Source organism: Pelmatolapia mariae, linkage group LG9 (assembly GCF_036321145.2).
Source record: "Pelmatolapia mariae isolate MD_Pm_ZW linkage group LG9, Pm_UMD_F_2, whole genome shotgun sequence".
Lineage (NCBI taxonomy): Eukaryota > Metazoa > Chordata > Actinopteri > Cichliformes > Cichlidae > Pelmatolapia > Pelmatolapia mariae.
Window position 1 is genome coordinate 11,597,952 of NC_086235.1, and position 23,726 is coordinate 11,621,677.

The following is a 23,726-nucleotide window of genomic DNA, read 5'->3' on the forward strand; positions in this document are numbered from 1 at the left end:
CCAGGATATAATTGAAAATGATTGCTCTGTACCTCATTTGAAACAAAGTAAAAAAAAAAGAAAAAAGAAAATACAGACGTCTTTCAAGCTGAATTGTAACCCATTCTGGTTTCATCACTGCTTTTTCAGTAAAATAGTTTTAAGATTTGTAGAAAATCATTTAAATGGGGTGAAGTCTGTTGGATTCGCTGGTATCATACTGTCTGGAGTTCATATTTTATCACATATTCCTGATATTTTGGTATATAATCCATTGTCCTAAGGTAGGTGCCTACTGTACACTTGTTAACCAGTTTAGTTAATCAGGATCGGTGCTTACTATCATCCATTGTGAGATAGTTATAAGATAGTCATTAGCAATCCTTAACAGGCACCTTTTGCTAAAGTTTCTGTGCTCTCCTGTTCAGGCTATTGAAGTTGCAATTATGGACAGTTAGTTAAGAAGTGTGGGCCAAGACAAGGACTTTTCCCAAGACCTGATCAACTGATACGTGGCAGTGGCTCAGATCAAATAATCCTGGAGGAACCTTGGTCTTCTTTTTCTTAGAAGAAAGGCAAAGAAAAATCAGTGATTCAGCAAAACCAAGTAACACAAAGCGGGCTCATTAATACCCACCAGTAAGAGCCTGAATCATTTCTTCTACTTTTAACTCACCATTTCAGGTCAGTTGGCATCTAGCATTTCCTATATTTTGATTTAGGGTTTCACTGCTTACAGTGGAACTCCGAGCAGTCTGCATCACGCTGACGTTATTGCACTATGGGTGTCTTCTGTATGGGGGAGAGCAACATTAGAATGATTCATCTCCTACTCTCACTGTCAGTGACGAAAGAGCAGTAAAGCATTTCCTTATAGAGCACTCACCACTATAAATGGAAGTGTGATCATTGGCAAGCCTGTAGGCCATTGCTTTGTGGTTTCTCAGTAACACAAAGTGAATGATAAACCTGTTCCTATTTGGCTAAAGAATGAATCCATAACCAGAGTTTTTCGTTGAACGATTTTGGAGGAATTCTTTTGGCTTTTATTGTGAAATTTGTTAAAACTTTAGGATCCTTAAAATGACTCGTCCAATCTTAGCAGATGCTGGAGACGGGGAGAAGACGGGGCTCCTGTTAACTTTCAGCAGACAAAAGCCCCAGCTCACAGCTCTCTAAGCACTGAAAAATGCCTTTTAAGGATTTAGTTGAAACACTGGTCTCTTGTACAGGAGACAGGCTTTGTGTTCTGTCAGAATGAGTATAGTGCCATTAAGGAGAATTACATGAAAACAATGCATCTAAAAATCAGTTTTTGCACAATGCTTTATTTAAATGAAGACAAAAATGTATGATGTGAAATATAAATGAATGAAAATGTAGGTGTCCTGTAAAAGAGAGAAAAAAAAGTATATGAGAGCATTTTGTCTGAATATTTGTCCAGTGTTTTATTGGAAGAATGACTTTGCCAGCCATGAAAACAGAGCCATTTGATTGCCAATGTGCTGCATGAATACTTAATGTACTATTAGAGGGGTTGGATTTCCATTTCACATTTGTTAGGGTTTGTTCAGAGACTTTCCTTTTTTTCTTCTTTTTATTACATAGCTCTTACGGATGAACTGTCATTATGTAATCACTGTGCATTTGTGACTGGGATCCTGAAGGCTGCCTCACAGTATTTTATTTTCTTCTTTGCTTGAGTGTGTTGTGGATATGTAGTGGTGGATATGCCTTTTTGGTCACACTCACCATATTCATCTGGTTACATCATTTATTATACGTAGTCCCAAGTACAAAAATTCTAGTAAGAACTCTAGAACGTCAGAATGTAAATCTAGAGTAATGTGGCTGATATTTAGCATTATGCTCAAGAACAGTTCAACACTATTTATGCACATTTATTCATTTCATTATTTCCAAAATGGGATTAAACCTCTGGTGAAAGAAACACATCCTTTTCATTAACAGGAGACATCTGAAGACATATTGCGTTCTTTAGCGTTAATAGGACTTTAAGGAATACAGTCCATCTACAGTAGTGTGTAAAAGTCTAGAGCCAATCCACATTTCTTCATATTTTTCTACAAGGCACTCAGACTTTCTGGTAATTTTTAAAGTTGTCTTCCGCAATAGATCTTCAGGCTTTCTGAAGGTCTTCTAAAGATTTTTTAGTTTGTTGAGCCACTTAACATCGGCTTATGACTCATTCAAGCACAAACGAGGCTTCTGGCTCAAGAAATAAACCAGTGTTGTGTCTGCACATAGCAGACAGTTTAGCAAAGAACCCATTTTAAGTTGCAACTTTAGGAACTTTTTTGGCAGACTCAATGAACGAAAATGGAAACAAATTATACGGTTTTGTGACAGGCTGCTAGTAACAAAGATAACAGTTTCACAGGAATAAAATGGCATTTCTGCACCAACAAGCGGAATCCCTAAAGAGCTATTAGTTGAAAATTTAGCATCTCTCAGCATGGTGTGTGTCACAGTCTGTTCTTAAAAGATTTGAGGAGTGGACAAATGGAGGACAGGTGAACAGAATTTGAAAGTCATCTCCTTAAGAAACAGGGAAAAGAAATCCAGAAAAGACCTGAAATGAGACCTGAGAGATGCATCTGGCACTTCAGTGTATCCATCTCATCAGAATTGGTTGGTAAAATGTTTATCATACTATACATCCAAACTTGAGGGGCATTGCATCCAGAAACTCAGGTGGAAGTAACAACTCAGGGTAAATACCTTAGGGTCCTGTTCATGAGCATACAGGGGAAGAGTAGGCTGAAAGATTGACAGATGGATCTGTGCAGTTTGTAGTAATGTAGATAATGTACTTTTGTTCTGTTGAAAGGAGAATGATGCCAAAAGGCAAAAACTGATGATTTATCTACATTTCTACCCATGACCCCATCGCCACGAGCTGTGAGTGACCAAAACAAAAAGATTATAGATATCAGCCCCTGTTGACTTACTGATATCATAAAATCAATGTTTTTGTATTACCAGTATGCACTTTTCTTTTTTGTGTATTTTTTTAACAATGTATAAAACCCTAACCTTGACCTTAATCATAGTTCTAACCTTGTTGTTTCATTTACAACCATAAAATTAGAAATGCATCAATATGTCGTGTAAAGATGAGTATTATTAGTAGTAGTACTATGTTGACTGTCTTCAGCCTTTATTCAAATAAGATGGCATTTGCCAATGTTTAGCAGTTTTACTCTCACTGAGGAAGAAAAAAAATCCTTTTTTTTTTTTTTAGTTTTAGGTAATAAAATTAAATGAGTTGGTACAAAAAGTTTAAAATATGTCAAGTTTACATTTGAAGTCCTTGAAATGGTATGCTCCGTATACCTATGATGATATGTTTTTGAAGGCTGTATGGACTCATCCTATAATCAAGGAAGAAGAGCTAAATCATTATAGAGGGGCCCAAAGTATAGCTAATGTTCCTCGTCACCAAAAAAAAAAAAAAAAAAAAAACACTTACCTGAGATGATTCAGAAGCATACCCTCCCAGGTGAGGTGTGTTTGGGATGCCCAACTGGCATGAGACCTCAGATCAGACCCAAGAAACAGAAAAAAGAGGTTGTATGTCTTAACTGGCTTGGGGACCCTTTTGTGTCTCTAAGGAAGAGCTAGAGGAGATGGCAGGGGAGACGGAGGTCTCAGTGGGTCTGCTCTGACTGCACCCCCCAAGACCTAGACTTGAATAAGAGGCAGAAATTGGAGGGATGGCTTGATGGGTGGAATGCAGACTAATTCAGAAGTCATGTAGTGAGCTGACAGAGTCAAGTCAGTAAGTTGTCTGTGTCACAGAGTGGAGAAACCCTGGTGTGTGGTGCTGATAAAACATTAGTGTGCTCTGAGTCTGTCAGACCTGTTCACCCTTCACGTGCATTTCTGGCATGCGAAAGAGATGTTAATTGGGCCGTGTCAATGCTTTATGAGAGTGAGAGGGCAAGATGGGGGATGGATAGGGTATCCATACTGATTCACAGGCCTGAGGAAGACGAGAGAAGCATGGGAGGCTGTCCACTAGAGTTAGACAACACATGGAATTTTAACACTCCTTGAGTTACTCCTGGTAATTGTTAAAGTTAGAAAATAGTCTAACAAGCTATTGAAACTTCAATTCTACTCCAACATCACCTTTTAGAGGAGTTTAAGCATGGCACCATTCTTGTTATGTGGGTACAGTAATGTTACTCTTTTCCTTATCCCAGTTTAAATTTTAGACTTAAAATTGTATTTATATCCAAGTATTCATACCTCATATTTCTGAAATAACAAAAATATAATTTATCCTGTCACAACACTGACTGTACTGACTCACTGCCATTACTGTTAGTTCTCGAGCCAAGTTGCATGGCGTGTAATCAGCCTGTAGTTTTCAGACTCATGATTGAACCATCCATTTTGTAACATCTGCCTGCTACCGCAGCACAAAGACTGTACGTGTGAGCTTGTAAACTGGCACATGGTTTGACAGTTTGGCAACAAAGTGTCTCTCCATGCATTGAAATTAATTGAATGTGCGTGAGTAAGTCAAACATGCCAAGAACAAATTTTAGCTCGATAACCTTGACATCCAGTTGATGCTTGTTTTTTTTTTGCATTGCATTTTATTTGTGGCATTGCACCAAGTACCACCAATTTCTCTATAAAGAGCAAACCAAAAAAGCCAATTTGATATTCTTTTGCAAGAATGCATTAAAAACTAAATCCAGAATCTGGAAAATAAAATGGTTTGTCAGAAACTGACATTTGCTTTTGGAGCACGAGGCAACATTAGACACTTTCAGATTTGTTGACTGGATTATAAATCACGAGAAATCTAATTTGCGATATTTTTGAGTACACAATAAGATCTGAAGACATCAACACGGGACCTGGGTAAAGCTGATTGTAGCAGTGATGATCTTGTATTACTCAAATCTCCTAGCACAGAATATACTGAATTCTATACATCCATCCATTTTCTTCCACTCATTCCATGCAATTCCATGCAAGGGCTAGAGAGTATCCCAGCTGTCATAGGGAAAAAGGTGGGGTACCCCTGGACAGGTTGCCAGACTATTAAAGACTACAATCAAACCTCCAGCCACTTTAGAGTTGCATAGAGAAGCAGCACAGACACATGCAAACTCAACATAAAACTGTCCCAGTGGGTATATTTGAACCCAGGATCTTTTTTGCAATGAGGCAACAGAGCTAACCATCACACCAAGGAGCTAAAGACTATAGTCAGAAATGTATAAAACTCAACAAAAAGGAATGTAGATTGCATCAAGACATGGAAACCTGCATTAAGCCAGGGTGGTGAAACAAAACGTACCACGTGTCAGGTCTCACTCTAATTACTGAAAAAGTAGTTGTTGAAGGAACGATAAACAGAAAACCGAAGGAATCGAAATCTAGGAAACCCCAGTGGTGATTCAGAGAACATAAATTGTGAGTGAATCAGACTCTCAAATTCATAATAAACAGGGCTAGATTATGTTAACGATATTACAGTTATTTTAGTTTTTGACAGTCCTGAAAGTACAGTATAAAAAAAAAATGAAACCTTTACTGCCCCCCTCTGCCCACAGTCCACTGTACATACATCTCCTTACGCGTTTCTATGACTCTTCTCTCCTCTCACTGCCTCTGCCGTCTGCATCACCAGCTTATTCTTTATTTGGATGATGAGGTGGCATATTTGTCTGTTGATGCTCCTAACACCCTCCCTGCTAGTCTCTGTGGGCACTTGAAAAGCAGTGCGGCAAGCATCTGCGAAACCCCCAAATCTCTCGCACTTCATCCTCTCATGAGGGAATCTACCTGGCAGCAAGAAAGCAAGCTTATCTGTGTATGAAATGCTAATGTGAATAGCCTCAGCCCTACTTTGTGGATGAGAGCACAGACACCCTCCTTGTTGTAAAACCCACCTGCTCTCTGTGTTTTAGCATGTGTGAAACAGTGAAGCCTGCCAAACTCCAGTAGCCTCAGTATGAATTTAGACTCCTCAGACATGAAGAGAACCGAGTGCTGTAGGTGATATGAATACGTTTCCAGTCTGAATCCACCTTGTGCTTTTTTCTCTTGTTCTGTTTGACTTAAATCCCCAAAAGCATGGTGTTCATTCAAGTAGTGCTACAATAAGTAGTCAGTTCAATGACCAGCCAATTGGTGGAAAATTATTCAACAAATTCTCTAACTGAGCAATTAGTCATTTATTAATGCAGTATGGCCAATATGTCTTGAACCAGCTCCTAGCTATTAAATGTGATCATTAATGCCTTTTTTGTTTGTTTATTTTTTTTTTGATGAAAATAAATTCATCATTTTGAAGGGTCATTATAGGATTTATAACATTTATTATTTCCATCTCAAATCTGTGGTGAATTTATTTCATCCTTATTTAGTTAACATTGCTATCAAGGAAATATGGATGAAAACAGTGTGGATTTAAAATTCTTCTCACCCCCCTTTTTTCCCTGCATTTAGGCTTATAGTGCTGAATTACCACTGAAAACTCAGTAATGTGTAGGTATGTCACAATACTAGATACCCAGGAAAATACTCAATACCAGTTTTGATACAGTGGCATTATTTTTTTAAATAAAAAATTATTACAAAACAATGAAAGACAACACTAACTTTATGTTGTCTGATGTAGTTATCTAACAAAAACAGCCGAAAAGGTAATTTAACTGTAAGGTATATATGATCAGCTTCCTGTAGGCAGTGCAAAGAAACAAAACAAAAACAAAACAAAAACACAAAGAAGACAGTGTTTTTAGGTTGTTTGAGGCCATATTTTTGTTGCTGATCAAAGAGAGATGGTAAAGTAGGCTGTCACTCTTTCTGTGTAGTTACCGGTAGACTTTTTCTCAGCATCACTCTGGGATTTTAAGAAAAACATAACACTTCTTAAGACATTAATAATTGTGCTATGCTTTAAATTAGAACTGTATCTTAATGTTACAGATGGGCAATACTGATGTTGTTTGGTGCCCAGCTCCAGTATTACAGTCATATTTTAATTATCTATAGCTGCTTGTCACTACCTTAATGATAAATTAGCAGAATATGGCTCTCACACAATTGCCAATAAACACGCTGTAATAAATATTAAGATTTAAAAGAAACAAGTGTGCCGGCCAGGTTCACATACATGATACTTTACTGTTTTACATGTTTTAAACCTCAACGTTGGTGAGATTTGAGCTTTACTGGCCTCTCAAAATTCCTCTTAAAGTGTTACTCAGTGCTGTGAATGTCAACTACTTCAGCTGCTAGTGAGGGAGGCTGTGAGCCTGTCTGCAGTGGTGCTGTGTGAAGTACAACACTACTGCTGGTATTGCTACTGTTGTAAATTAGTATATAATCAAGTGGTAATGTCTAGTTTTTTTTCCCCCTAATCTCTACCGCTACCAAAAGTAAAGAAAAAACAAACTAACAAACAAAAACAAAAAAAAACAAAAACTGCATGTGACCTTTTGGAGCATTTTTCAGTGCAGCTATACAATCTCTTATAGAAATGGGGGAAAAAAAGCGTAGTAACAATGAACTGACCATTTCATAGAAAGTGACTAAATAGCGACAAAAAAAAAGATAAATAATAAGCTCCTACATTTAGGCATTTGGCAGTGTGCTGTAGTCTGTGTGCATAATTTTGATGGACCACTGCTGGAGTGTTTTGCTGCACTCAAAGTGAAGAGACATGATGATGATGCGAGCTGAAAAACTGTGTTTTTTCCCTGCAGTGGCCAGCAGATGGGTGCTGTCTACTCCATCCTGGCAATCCTCCTGTATGATGAGAGCTCAAGAAATCCAACCATTAAACACACAACAGATGGGACATTTTCCATCTTCCGCCCAGCTCTCATTAAGCAGCCAAACAACATATAGTGTGGCTGACGAGTGCAGGCATGTTTTCTAAGTTGACACGAAGAAGGGAAAAAAAGTCTGTGGAAGGAGTCCTGCTTCACAGATATAATTAAGGTTGTTTAACTTGTCAATATGGGGAGATAAAACGTGTAGTTCTTCAAAGCCTCTAATGGTTTCGTGTGTGCGCTATGGCTCTTATTCAGAGAAATGTGTAATGTAATGTGGGGCATCTCTGCAGTATTGAATGACAGAATATGTAAGGCATAGTGAATTTTTTTTTTTTTAACTTGACCAGTTTTAGTTATTATGGTACATCTAGTATTAGATAACTTTTTAAGATGGGCAGCGCTAGGTGGTATTGAATGCAATGCTAATTTTCAAGAGTGAGATTAAGTTTAAAACCATGTACTTGACACTGTAGAAGTCAGTTGTTGGGTTTGTTACAGTTACATTTTATTACGACTTGGTGAAACTGCGCTCCCATGTCACTGAATTTATTGGTAAGTTTGCCTTAAAATAATTAGATTAGTTTGTGGTTCTTGGCATTGGCTTAATTTTTCATCCCTAAAATTGCTGCTTGCATTTTACTCATTTGAGTTTGTGCAATATGTTGATGCAGAGTAGGGATGGGCGGTATAAACGGTATACAGTAGAAACGATATGAATTTGGCCAACGGTTTTGAGATTTTGACTATACCACTCTACTGCGATAGCGCGTGTTGATGATGTCATCAAGCTGCGCCTGTTGTGGTCAAAAGCATCGCAGCGGCTGCAAGCTAGCATGGAGCTTACAGGTGGGGAGGAGGAGGAAGAGGTGCTAATACAGAAGACCGGTGCAACGTCGGTCATATTGTCCTGGTTTGGGTTTAGGCAGTCGGAAGTTGAGCAGAAAAATATCTGCAAATTATGCTGGGCGACAGTAATAGCGAAGGAATACAAGTAATTTGTTTTATCATCTCAAAATAAAGCTTGCTTTGGAATATGAGGAAAGCCAAAAACTGCGCCTTTCACAAACCCCCAGTCAGTCAAGTGGAAAGAAAAAAGGTGACCCTACACACTAATAGACTGATATTCTCCAAGCCTTTTCCAAAGGCACATTTTGCACTTTATTTTAAACAATTTAGAATTTTGTGTTTCACCGATATTTTACTTGTATTTTTTTACTCAAAAATTTTTGCGCATTTATCTTCATTTTTATTTGTCATTTAAGAATTTTGTCACATTGAAAACAAGAAAAGTTTTGCACAATAAATGTTCTTAAAGTGACATGCTATACTGTTCAGTCATTTTGACATACAGAAGAAAAGAATATATCGTAATATATATCATTACCGCACATGCTTCAAATTATACCGCAATATGGATTTTAGGCCATATCGCCCAGCCCAAATGCAGAGCATTGGTGGAATATCTTTGTAACACATCGTTGTACGCATGTTTAAGTGTTTACCATTCTTGTTGGGACACTGTCTTTGGCACTCGACTGAACACAGTGAGCATAGCTGCACATATGTACAATCAAACTCCGGTTAACACGAACTTCTGTTAAGGGAGACAACAAAGGCTAATCTAATTCTCGCTCTCATTTTGCCAATCTTTGCTTTGCCAAGCCAAGTGAGAAATGGTGCATTTTAGTTCTGAGGTAATCAAAGCTAAGGGTTAGGACAGATGGTGTTTGGAGGGCTGTTTACTAGAAGGACAAGTTGCTGTTGACTTTGGGAGAAATGGTGGGAGGGGGTGACTGACACACCATCCTCCCTACATGACTCAGTGGGAGTCATTACTGCAATGGGCCTAATTACCTTCAGGCCTAATCTGTGTTTAAAAACCTGCTGCTTATTGCTTTTAATTACCCACAAGTGTTGGAAGAAGATTGAAATGCAAGGCTGGAGCATTTGTCTCTTGTGTTTCTGCATTTGCCATGTGCATGAGAGAGAGAGAGAATATATGCAGGAATGTTTACAATATGCCACCTTTTCAAGCTTCTCACGCCTAGTTGTAGGTACTCTGAAGTTTGGAGTCTACTGCACTCTGTTGATTGAAGGCTTTTACTTCCCTCATTCTCTGCAGCACAAGTGTTTTTGACAGCCCAGTATTCTCTCTGTTTTTTTATCCCACAAAATACACCTTCATTTAAAATGTTAGTCAGTCATACTGTCTGAAAGTTAAATTACTCTGCCCTCATCATTTTAGGCAAGAAGAAAGAGCGAGCTGATTCTCACTTCTTTAGATCTTGGTTTGACAAGATGAGTTGAGGGAAATGTTATCTATAGAACTTACTCATGATTAATATATGATCTTGGGGCTGTTTTCTGCCGACCATCCTTGGGGTATGCAATGTGATCAAAGTTGATTCTTGCAGGTACTGGAATATGTGCTCATAGTAACTTGGAGAAGAAAACAGTAAAAAAAGAAGTACTCACACACACACACACACACACTAATGGAAAAAGTTTGGGAAGTTCTATTAAAAGCAGCAGTGTAGAGCAGTAGGATGTTAGAGCCTTTCCAGTGTAGTGTTAATGTTGGTGTTTTGTCCTTAGGGGTCTTGGAATTCTGGGATGTTAGAGAGACAAGTGTGTGATTTGCAGTGTGGGTTGCCTGTCTGAACTGCAGGACATATTTCTGGTTTAACAACTCGCAATATTCTCTTGAGCAAGACCAACACCTGAGCACCGCTTGCTGTAACACAAAAACTGTATTATTGTACGGTAGCTTTCATCTGTAAGAGTCATCTTCTTAAAGCTGTTTGGACCTCTAATGCATCAAGACTGGAAGGTTTTTTTTTTTTTTTGGGGGGGGGGGGGGGGGGGGGGGAATCAGCACCAACTAAAGCCAGATTGCATCTTAGAAAGCTTATGCCAGAGTTGTAAGATCAGGCATTTGGGTCAATAAACTAACCACTAAAGCAGTCCATTCAGACATGATTTCCTGCATACTCTAATAAGATTTCATTGTGGAAATATTACCGCTTGGGTAAACCTCTGAATTCCTGGCATCTCTCTACAGCCTATTTGTCTCCAATTTCATGGAACCTCCAGGGTTTGCCACACATTCAGAGGATTGCCCTGCTTGCGAAGCTGATCAGACTAATCTCCTTTCTCCTTTCAACAATGAGCTAGGTCGAATGACCCAACAGACTCTAGCTAAACAGTGGTTATTTTTATAACTGGTACAGATCAATCAAATGTGATTTTACAGTTCTCATAAAAGTAACTTTTCAATTCTGTATTGTAGTAAATAGGTAAATTGTGTTAACAGTGAATCATTAGATAGACAAATTCCAAACAGCTGGGCGTCTTACTGTTAGTCCTCAGTTACAGAGAACTGAGCAAAGAATAGTTAAAAACTTTGTGAAGAAAAAATGATACATAAATTGTCTCCGCTTGCCTTTCTGTAAAAGTCGCCGGACGCCACTGATCTGTCTAAATCCAACACTTGCCTCAGGCGTGGTTTTAAGGATAAATATCTCTTATGGTATGTTCAGTTTTACATATTTGTTTTAAATAGGATTGTTTTAGGAAAAATCAAGTGAGAAAGTATTTTTAGATTAGGTAACAGGACAAGGAGTCTGACAAAGCAAAGTCGTTAAAGACATCAAAGGTTTGGCAAATCCTTTGCATTGATTTGCAGCATTGACCAGAACAACAATATAATGAGGACAGATCAGCAGCACTTATTGCTAAAATTTTCTTGCTGAATAACCAAAAAACCCTTTAGGCAGTTAAACACAGCTGAGAAGCAACATCAGAGAAGAGAATCTCAGATGAAGGTAAGAAATAGTGGTTTTACACCCCCAGGGTCTTTATGGATAAGGCGGAGATGGGCAGGAGGAAGGATGTGCAATAGATGGTCAAAAGGTAAAGTGAAGCACATGGGCAGATAGATTATTGGAAAAGAGAGTGGTGTTGACAGCATGGGAGAACAAAAGTGATGAAGACAACAGAGCAGCAAGATTAGCACATATGACCAAAAGGATTAGGGACTCCTTATTGACCTTACAGAAGACAGAAGTATAAAAACTGTAGCGGGGGATTTTAAAAGACTACCTAGAACATAATAATTAGAATAATAAACCACTAGAAGATAGATTTGTCTATGTTGTCTTGCTTTTTCTATTGTGACACTTGGCAACTAAATTGTTGTCTTTCCCCTCTTTTCAGAAAATGTTCCTTTTTTAAAGAGGAGACTAAATCACGGACCTATTAGTGAAAAATATGCCATTAAATTGGCTTCTTTTAAGCATCCATTAAAACAAGTTTATTGAGAGCCTCTTCTGAATCAACAGAAACACCAGAAACATAAAATTATGTTCAGGCCTCAGGAACATTTCACAGCAGTGTTTCAGTCTGATTTCACATAATCACATATTGCTGTGTCACTAATTTTTCTTTGTTGCTTGTTTCCCTGTACTCACTTCAGCCCTCTTGTTTACCTTCTTCAGCTCAGTGTAACATTGCCTGAGACTACAGGCAACAAACAGGCCCCATAAACTGGTGGAAAATGTTTGTATTTCTCTCCTCTGTGAGGTGACAAGTCAAGAGTCTCTTTTGCTGTGGCCATCGCTCTCTAGCTGGCCCTTTTTGTTCTGCGGATAGAACAGTAGTTCACTGATATGTGTTTTGACCCGCCCCTGTGTTCTGCTGTCTGGTGTTTGACATAGACAGAAAGCTGATGCTGTGAAATCGAATGCAGTGGGTGAGCTCTCAGCAGGAGGCCAAAACATTAGCTATTAGCAGCAGGCGACAGACGCCTGTTCTCCATCTCTGCCATACTGAATTGAGGTGCATCTCTTCTGCGTTTTCCAACATCTCTTCCACCATATTGGTCCGTCATTTTGTTTTATCTTTCTGCGTTTTAAAGTGTTTCATCTCCAGCAGTGTCATCAGCGGGTGTGATTACGTGCAAAAACTATTGGCTCTGCCGAGGTCTTATTAAATTTAAGTTGTTTACAGGACCAGTCGAGTCACTGCGATTGAGTTTTCCAGTTCCCATGAATAAAAGAGGAGACAGAGATATATTTTTTCAAGTTGTTTGAAGTTTAGAGAGAACAAAAGTAGAAGAAAAAGTATGTAAAGGTTGAAGTACCACCAATTGTGGGTGAAGTCAAGGTGGCTGATCGTTCTTCCCCATCCCCGAACAACAGGACAGTGATATGAAACACAGATCACCATTGGTTTTGGAATGAATAAAGCAGGCTAACATTAAGGTTCTTGAATGGCCTTTTCTTGGCCAAATTGGTAGGGTTATTTTAAATTGGTTGGTTTCCTGGCAAGAGGCATACTCATAAGCAGAGTGTTAACATGTCTAGTCAAAACTAAAAGACAGAAGCTTGTTGATGGGTACCAAAGGCATCTGGTCAAGGTGCAACCTGCTAAGGGATATTTAACCAAATATCCCATAGCTGATATTCATGCCTGTATGTATAATGAAAAGACAAACCCTGGGATCCTGGAAGAGCAGTCTGAAGAAGGCCCATGACATAAATGACTCCTCCTTTCCAAACCACAAACAATTCACTGTTTCCCCCTCTGGGAAGTGGTACAGGCTCCAATCCCAAACCAGCTTCTTCCACACAACCAATAGACTGCTAAATTCTGGACTCTAGCAACACACACAAAGTTTGCGCAAAAAAAAAAAAAAAAAAAAAAAGGAAAAAAAAGAGTGGTGTGTATATATACACAAAACAAAAACCACCAGCAAAGGGTTCTCAATATTCTTTTCAGCGTTGCCTAGTTCAGGATTTTAATATGGTAGTGTAGGGGATTGACTCCCTTTTGGAGCCAGCCTTAAGTGGCCTTTGGAGATATTGTTTCTGGCACTTTGGGATTGGCTTCATTTTTCAGCCCTTGAGGTTGCCACTTGGAAAAATCAGAAATATTTGTAGAAGGAGCTTTTATGGCCAATATGCTTTTGTTTGCAGATACAGATATTTGTAATGTAATACATCTTTCTGTGCTATCAATTTATTTTGTTTGTATTGTTGTATTTAAAAAATGTGCTTGCTCATATGGGTCTTTGGCTATAGAAAAAACTGTCCTACTACTGTACAGTAGTTGGATCAAATCCATTAAAACCAGTTAACCCACATTGGATTTGTTGTTAGAAAAATATCAAATATTTGGTGATTGTTGGTATCTTTATCCTTTAAAACTATTGTAGAAACATTTGGTTTGGCATACTTTGTCAATGCAGTACTTTTCATTATATTATCCCAGTTAAGTTCATGCACAAAATCATATTGAAATACAACTGACGTGCTTATAAATGTAGACAGTCTAGCAAACATTCTGCCAAAATCTTTGCTGTTGCCTGTGCTGCATAACCCATCCTGTTAAACGCTGCCCATATATAAACATGCCGTGGGCTGAAGGCTGCTCAAAACAATATAATCATTATAAAATGGGGGAAATTATTTCCATTGATGGAGCCAGATGCTGTTGATTTCATGGCTCCCTGAAATGTATTTTGCTTAGAATCAGCACGATAATCAGACAATTAGGAGGCTGATTGAAGAGAGCCCCAGGAGGCGAAAGTGAAACCACTGGAACAGATATTCTGACACTGAGTCAGACTTGCTCAGGTACCTCAAACGGTTCACCAGTGCTTTCCCATATAGGAAAATGTTTTACACTGTCACCGAATTGTATTATTGAGTCAGAAAAATTGTGATCCAAGTAGCAAAACCTTAAAATCTCTAAAACACTTTATGAAATTAACAAATTTCCCACGTGTGGGACTAATAAAGGTTATCTTATATTGCTTTACAATTTTCTGCAGGGCTTGGTATAATTTTCTCAGATATAGGTGGAGAGCAGGGGAAGCAGGATTTGGGTGTAGCTACCCTATAGAGATGAAAATAATTTCCAAGATTACACGTTTAGTGTGTGGTTGAGTATTTATCCTGCTCAGCTTTAATCCAAGACTTTGTACCACACCACTTTTCCTTTCCTTTGACTGCACAGGCTGGCATTCAGTATTTCACATTACAACCACTGCACTTAGTGAACATGACCAACAACTATAGTTTAGCTCAATAATTTGTGTGTAAAGATATTTAATACATGGGGATTAGCCAAGGAGTTCTGAGCACATCTTAATCCACATGGAGAAAAAAAAATATTTATAAAAAAAATAATTCAGTGATTATCCGTCAAAGTATGTGACAGTGGTAAGTTGCATTAATATCCTGTTTCAGCATTTCTCTCCAATGTTGACACATGCATTGTAAGAGATAGAAGCACACTTTGATATATAACAGGATATAGGAGCTGACAGACTTCAAATGCAAGTATTTGTCCTCTTGATAATCCCTGTGAAGCTGCTATTCTGCTGTAACACTTGAATGCTAGACCAACTCTCTGCTGTAAGTTAGTATTCAAGACTGTGGAACATTTTATTATGTGGGGGGGGGGGGGGGGGGGGGGGGGGAGAGAGAAGGGAAACAAAGTACAAAACATGTTTTTCCTCCTTGTATTTATTCACTCTTTTTTTTTTTTTTTACATTTTTTGTATTCTTGTACTGTATTTGTATTTATTCACTCTTCATTTATCATTTCATGTTCGAATGGAGAACTTAAGTCTTAATTTAAAAGCAAAAGACATGGATTTTTTTTATTTTTTTATTAAAAACCTCTACCCATGCATTATAAATAGTTGAGTATAATATTTGAAATTATTACTTGCTTGAAACATGGGTTTTTGTCATAAGCATTTTTTTTACTTTAAAACTTCTCCTTTTAATTCTCTTGTATTTTTGTTGACTTCTGAAATCCATTCAGAAACATTCAACAGCATGTCATGGCAGATGGCTGCCCCTCCCTGAGTCAGTTCTTCCTCATAAAAGGGAGTTTTTCCCTCCCACTGTCACCAAAGTGCTTGCTAATATGGGGCCAGTAGGATTGTAGGGTTTTTTTCTGCATGTATTATTTTAGGGTCTACCTTAAAATATAAAGTGCCTTGAGGTGACTTGTTGTGATTTGGCGCTTTATAAATAAAGTTTAATTGAAAAATGGAATTGAAATATCAGTCAATATGTTCCAGTTCTACATCTGGATGCAGTCAACATGCATTACAGATGCTTTCTGTAAATATGGAGCAGACATGTATCCTGTCACATGCCCAGTATGCGTGATTAGCCAAAACAAGACTTAGAGTCTGCTAACCCTATTTTTGCTTTACTGTGAAGGTGAAATTCAAATGTTTGATACGGTACATTAACTGTATACTTTAAACATGATTTACAAAAATGGTGCGAACTTGTCCATAACATAAATTTATTAACAGCAGTGATGTCTCTGGGGCATTTTAAACGTAAAAATATTCTTTAATGCCTTTGTTAAACCAAACTTTAGTGTCAAGAGTCCAGGTGTAATGGCTGTTTTGTTTTGGCCTAAGGTAATTTCAACATTTGTGTTCATTTAAGTTGGTAACAGTGGACAGCTCTCCAGCTAAGTATTTTTAGCTTTGAGTTTTTGTTGGGTTTTTTCTTTGCCTTGTAATGTGCAATGTGCAACTCTGTGCACACAATTTTTCCTCCTCCTGTGTCCCTGTGCAGTTTCAAACTTGGTAGAGAAAGAGGCTATGTAGAATTACATATCAGACACTGAAGTTGGACATTTTTTCTTTAGTTGTGGCATCAAACTGAAGGGCATTTCAGAATAGCAAGGTCACATTGAAAAATTTCCTCAGCAAAAAAAAGAAAAATGAGCAGTGAATACTGATGTCATGCTTCAGCAGCAGTTAAATAGCACATCTAGCTTTAAAATACACCCCAAAAATCAGACAGTTCACTCACTCATACCTCCTCCTTAAAGGCCGCTGAGTTGCAGGTGCGCCTGTAATGCACACTTTCTTTTTAAAGGGAATTCAGGGACTGACTGTGCTTCACTTGAATGCACACTAAGAGAAATCCAGCAGTGCTTGCAGTTATTTTTTACTACTTTAATTCCATCTTCGATACTGTATATAATTTTGATTTAGGAAAAACATTCCTTCTCCCTTTTTCCATTTCACTGCCATCTGAAAATCACCTTCTGCCTTACGTCTGAGTGGCTTGATGTCTGTCCTTTTCATTATAAATGTGTTTCTTCCTGCCACGTTTATTATTCACTGTACATGTGGCACAGTCTTCAGCCTTACAGTACTCCTTAGCTGTATTTCAAACATCCACATTAAAACCTCCTGTTAGCTTAATTTTTTTCTTAAAGTCCTTGTTTGGGTCACACTGTTGCGATCCATGAATCCGACCTTACAGGGCAGGATCAGTCACCAAGTGCTCTGACCTCATAGGCACGGACAACCTTTTTAACAGCACTGTTACTCAACAAGTCAGAAGTTGTTTTGTTATCTGCATAATGGCGAAATTGGCTGCAATACTGAAGCAGGATTTCTTGCTGCTTTTTTTTTTGTTTATCACAGTCAGCCAGTTTGAAGTGGGCATCCTCATCTGTAAGGATTTACGAGCCACAATTTAATTGGAGGGAATTAGTGAACATTTAGCTTCTAATATCCATCAAATTAATCTCTAACTCTGTGTTTCTCTTCCCTCTTCTCTCTCTCCCAGGAAATCCAGAATGGCTTCCGGGATTAACCTCTGCTCTTCATAGAACTACCCAGAAGTTCACGTCCATGTGTACAGCCTTTCTTAGTCGGGGAAATTCCATAATGTAAATGTATATCGCTTTGGGTCATGAACCTTAGAGGATCCTCCCGGACCATCCCATCTATAGTTTGGATTTAGATTCCTCTTTTGCTGGGACTACTGCACAGGTCTGCAGCGGTGGCTGTAGGTGGTGGCTACAGCGGCGGCGGGAGGACCTTGCCACCTCGAAACGCGGGGATAACTTTACAAAATCACACGCCACCATGAGGATATCCACCACCTCTTGTCTCTGTCCCTTTCTGGTCTGCCTCTGTTTCATCCAGAGGTGCTCTGGGGCGAGCCATCACGTTCCTACCAAAGTGCCCTCCAAGAACCAGACCAAACTGGCTAACGGGGAAACGGAGGTGCACCACAGGCCTAAGCGTGGATGGATCTGGAATCAATTCTTTGTTTTAGAAGAACACATGGGACCAGATGCACAGTATGTGGGAAAGGTAAGTTTTTTATTCAATTGACTGAAACATGAAGGAAAAAAAAAGAAAAGGGGGAAAAAAACAAAACAAAACAATTTTTATCTCAGGGAACTTGCTTTTAAATGCTTACTTGACATTTTCTCCCCCTCCCCCGTTTTCTTTATTATTTTATAACAGTTTACAAAAGGAGCAAGCCGTTTTATTGCTGTGTCGGCATTATACATGCCCCCCCCCACACCAAACCCCTTGTCTTCTGATGTGAAATATTCAGGTCTCATTTATAAAGGTGTGTAGTGCTGACATTATGATGTCCAACCAATTCTCTCATGATAATGTCCAAAAATGTGCTCTTCTCTGGAGTTAATGAGTGCCTCTCAGCATGCCTACCACTCTGGGAAGCCAGCTATGCGCAAGAGTGGATTAAGGCTGAAAGTGAGAGTAGCCCTCTACACCAAGCCATCTTTGAACTGAAATATTAGATTTGGTTTCTCTGTGGGAAATAAACCCAGATTTGATCAGATGGTGGGAAATTAACCACTTCAGTAAGAAATTGGACACTAGCACAGTAAAGCTGGGTGCCTCGTCGTTGGAAATGTTACGAGTGCCACCGGAGTGTCAGAGTGACTGATATCCCTCACAGTGGAAAACGTAGTAGTGGGTGTTCTTCCTGGTTGTGCAAGGTATGATGCAGCCTAGTGTTGGCGTTTGGAGCTGACAGAAAAGTCACAACCACAATAAGCCACAGGGAGCTGGTTAAGTCCTCTGCTTGCAGATTGCCTGCCCTTATCTCCTGAAATGTGAAAATGTGTTTCTCCGCTGCAGTGATCATTATTCTAGGCACTCAGGCACAGACTAATCCTCAACTGCGCTCTGAGAAAAAGGGAATGAGAAAGGCAGAACGCTTCTCTGACTCCACATATGTCTGTATTTCAACAATGGTACTATTTGAAGGGGGAAAGAAAGGAAAGAGGGATGACATGGTTGGACAAAGGGTGAGACGGGAAAAAAGCATCAGCAAATATCTCTTTCAACCTTAAAATGTCTGCTTATTGAACCAATCTGGGATCTTTATTGTTGAAAAGTTCTCTTTTTTCCCCTAATATATTGTACAATCCCACATCGGCACTCCCAGAAAACCAAAAATATATAATCCTTATCATCGATGAGGCATCGCATCCTTAGTAGAAGCAGCAATAAACAATAGCTGCACCATATCTGGGGCACCGGTTTGTTGATGCACTTACTGCATAAACATGGTTACTTTTATATTAAATTTGTCCACTGCTTTGAAGTTCACGATTGTTAAGTTTGCTGACTGCTCTGTGCTAGATCTGCTGCTACCTTAAGGGTACTGTTGTTCTGTGTGTGCACTGTGTGTGCGTGTGCGTGTGTGTGTGTGATGCTGGTGAAAGCAAAGTAAACACAAACAGCTAATCCTGGATGATAATAAAGCACTGAGAAGAAACATAAACATTATTAAGGAGTCAATTTGACATGCATGTTTAAAGAGATGAGGTCTCCAGATGGTAAGCACAAAAAAACATTTAATTATGTGGGTTGAGACAAGTGTGCAGTGTCCTAATGTGGCCAGGAGACAGAATGACCCTTAATTAGACGAAGACAGGAGAGGAGGACGAGAAGGAGGAGAAGAAGGAGGAGGAAGAGGATTAATATTTTTTTTCCTTTTCCCCCCTTTGCTTGATTAAAAACTCTGGACATTAGCAAGCAGCAAATGAGGAGCCCCGCTGCAGGGAATTGCCAACACTCAATAAAAATGTAAAGTTTGAAACAGACGTTACGTGATCATTTAAAAATTCAGATAAAGTCATTGCATTGTCAAAAAAAAAAAATGAAATGCTGCTGTGTGCTAGGACATCTACATACGTGTCTATCGCATTGTAAGATTTGACTTTTGACAGTCAGAAATCTTAGGTGAACTTTTTATCAATACTTTCACATACGACAGCATAGAGAGACGTCTGGGAGTAAGTGAAACGGCCAGTCTGTCAAGAACATTTTAATCCCCCGAGGTATCCTATAATCCCCAGTGACACCTTTCTGGGGGGGTTGATGCATTTGGAAAATGACAGCTTCGTGCATGAGTGAGACGCAAATGCTTGGCAGGGGACAGGGCTTGTCCAGAGAGTAGACAGGAGACAACCCATTCTCCCAATGGGAGGTGTGAATGTCTCCATGTCAGTCAGCTCAGCAGGCTGCTTTGAAGTCGTAAGACAGGTACAGATTGGACGGTAATTTTTTGAAGATGACGGAAATCCCCAAACCCTGAATACAGTATATGAGTGAAGCTTCACTGACTACTGTAACGTAGTGCAAGCTGTTGGAACCAGATCCCCTAGTCAGAAAAACAAAACAAAACAACCTTCAAATGAGTTTCACTGGGTACGTGCCTGCTGCTAAAGTATACCTTAAATAATGCGATATTTGACAGAGTGGGAGCTGCAGCCCAAACTAGAGGGAGCACCAATTGTCCTATCCTGTGTTCATTTGCAGAGCAAAGTGGCAACCTCTAAGATGGCTAAATGTTTTATTCATGCATCTAAAAATGGATTGTGCTTTGACAGAATCAGGCAACTGTCTTGTTGTATGTATAGTAATAGCGCAACAGTGCGAAGAAGAAGAAAGAGCAAAGTAAAGTTTTTACATAACATTTCTTTTCATCATCATTCTTCACAAGACCGTTCAGATGTTTTCAGCATTAAACCATTGAAGCGTTACATGAAGTAACAAGAGAAATTTCACAGCCAGCATCTCACCATTAAGCTGCGCTGTTGGAAACTTTCTAAAAAGGGCAGAAAAATATTCAGCAACCACTGAGAAATATTTAAGGACACAGTCATCCGCAAGGGCGAGGATGTGTGTCTGTTTATATGCATGTAAGAGTGCTAAAGATGCACTTTTCAGTATTGATTGCACTAAAATTACTGTTCAGATGTTGATAAAACATGCACGGATCGACTGGCCACCTTGAGTTGATGTAGGTATAAATGTCAGCTAGGTTTGCTTTCAGCCTGATCTGTGATACCAAACTTGCAGAGCTGATGGTGCGCTATTAATGACATGTTAAAAGTTGAAATACCTTCGTCTTTGATGTGCCTGTTAATTCAAAACTGAAATATTTTCCATTCATATGCACATCAAATAGATTTTTAGAAGCTGCGCAGTGAATAATTTAGAACAGCAACATCATATTTATAGTCCTACTTGATTTACTTACAAATCAAGTAGAAACTAATCTGAAGCTTTGTGGGCCGCATTCCAGGAAGCAGGTTTAGTGAAGAGTGTATTAACCCTGAAATGGAGGGAAACTGAGTTCTCCTTTAAAAGCAATAACTTAAACTTTAAATCCCTTAATGAGGCAACAGACCATGTCAACCTAACCTGCTCGCTGGCAAGCTTTCTTCAACAAAAACAAAACAAAAAAAACAAAAACAAAAACTTGACTCCTCCTCTCCTGATGCACCTGAACTAATTGATTGACATTTAGAGTCATTTCATCATTCTTCAGAGCGCATTAATTTCCATCAGTTTACGCTCAGGTTAGACATTAGCTTGTTATTTCCGTCCGTCCATTTGTTTTCCCTCTGCCTATACAGTTAAGGGTTGCAATGTGACAGCCTATGCCAGCGGTCACAGGGCGAGAGGCAGGGTGCACCCTGGACAGGTATCCAATCTGTTGCAGGGCTAACACACAGAGACAACCGTTCACGCTCACATTCACACCTCAAGTCCGTTTAGAATCAGCAGCTGGCCTAACATCAGTTCCTCTACACTGAAACATTTACTGTTTCCTATTGGAGGAATCCTTCCCCCCTTTTTTAAATAAAACACTGATGAAGGATTGTGATCAGCAACACTCACAGTTTGGATCTTGGAGATGATGTGAACATGAGTCATGATTCTAAAACTGGATTAAATGCAGATTTTTAATATTTCATCTTAAAAATATGCTGGCACGATGAAATACAGTAAGATGCTGGGCAACATTTTTAAATGTATGATGTCTGAAGTTTGAACCTCCACATCTCCAGGAAATCAACTACATGAGTCTTACTGGGTCTAAATGTCACAGACCTGTAAGTAAACTGTTTAATCCATATTTTCATCTTCAGTTTGTCTGTATTTTACATTTTCTATCTGTCCCTGTCAGATTACATTCTAAAAACTAGGTGGGATTCCAGCTACATTTATTAATTAAAATAATTGTAAAGTTGATAAATGATGACTGCATGGCACTACATACCGACATGGATTCATATTCCTCACGCCACTGGATTAAAAATTAAGGCATTGCTGTTTATTTATAAGTTGCCATGGTGAATATAGGCATTAAGCTCCATTGATAATGATCCTTTTTTTCCCCCCCCATTAGTCATGGATGCACTTACCTCCGGTCGAACACATTCACAGCTGTTTGAACCAAATCTGGTTAACAGCATCTTAAGTTAGACTCTTTGTTGAACAAGGTGCTGGTTTTATTTACCAATCATGTTTGAGCAGAAGCCTGTACTATAAGGCAATATTTCACCCCGCACAGGTAACTTATTTAATAAAATTTTATAAAATAGTCAATTATGATAAGTCTGTTGCTTACAGTGTCTGCATTTTTACCAGTTTTGCTTCCTGGCTTCAAATAGGTTCAGCTTTATTAATATATCAACACACACACACAGACTGTTGTGTTGCTTTTTGTTTGCGTTGTATTTAAATTTTCCTTAAAATTAAAATCAGCTGCTCTGTTTACAGGACACTTAATTGTAATCATTCACTTTCGTGTGAACATGCAGGTTAAAGCCTGGGCTGACTTAGATTCACGTGACTGCTTATTCTGACTGCAGGCATCAGGGTAAGTGAATACAGAAATCATACAGATTCTGTGGGTATGTTGAAATTGCTTTCCAGCGCAGGCCTCAGGTTTTGCTTCTCTGCAGGTAAACATGTGGAGAGCAAAATGGTAAAGACATTTGTCAAAATGCATTCTAAACAACTCGCTATAGTCTGACAATGATTTCACTTTATGAGGTTTGTTTTGTAAATTTATCAGAGTTTGTAAACACTGACTGGCAGATATTGTCATAGAATGGAGGGTTGCAGAGGAGAGAGGATCCAAATGCAGGACATAAAGGCAGACGATAAACAAAAGCAAGCTCTTTATTGGCCAATTTAGAGTCTAAAAAACTAAAAGTCTAGGAAAACAGGAAAGCAAAAACACAGTTAGTAAAACATCCAAAATTATCAAAGTCCAAATGATTAGATAAAATAGGAATCCAGAAACAAAAGCCTTGGAATTTAAAAAAAAAAAAAAATAGGAACAAAGAGGGCTGCACAAAACAGATTTAGCACAACAGGGAGCACAGACAAATGAGCTGACAAAGAGGAAGACAAGACTATTTATACTCTCAGGGCAGATTGGGGGATGACAAACAGGAGGGGAATGAGACACAGGTGAAAGCAATTAACGCAGGTGAAAAAAAAATCAGGGGAGGAATCACAGGATACGAAAGAGAGCTAACCTTTAAAGTAAAACGGGAAGTAATTAGAAGTAGATGGAAAATGTAGGAAAATAGGAGCAATGGCAACAGACAAAGAAACAGTGAGGGAACTTAAACTGACATTAATAAATAAATAAGACTTATTAGATTTTAAAAGTAATAAATGAAAAAACACAGAATCACACACAAAAAAAAATAGCAATGGGAGAGCCCGTAATCATATGGAAGAAAAATTTCAACTTTGAGTTCAAACACAAAAAATGATTAAGAATGAAACCC

General features: G+C 38.8%; 1 protein-coding gene across 2 annotated transcripts in view; it reads left to right on the plus strand.

Annotated features, from left to right (window-relative positions):
* Positions 1-23,726, plus strand: part of LOC134634209 (cadherin-18) — a 188,239-nt gene that overhangs the window by 98,931 nt on the left and 65,582 nt on the right. For both annotated transcript variants that reach the window (XM_063483268.1, XM_063483267.1), the window contains exon 2: positions 17,426-17,958. In XM_063483268.1, the coding sequence (XP_063339338.1) occupies positions 17,728-17,958 (231 nt within the window). In that variant the 5' untranslated portion in view covers positions 17,426-17,727. The remainder of the gene's footprint in view (positions 1-17,425; positions 17,959-23,726) is intronic.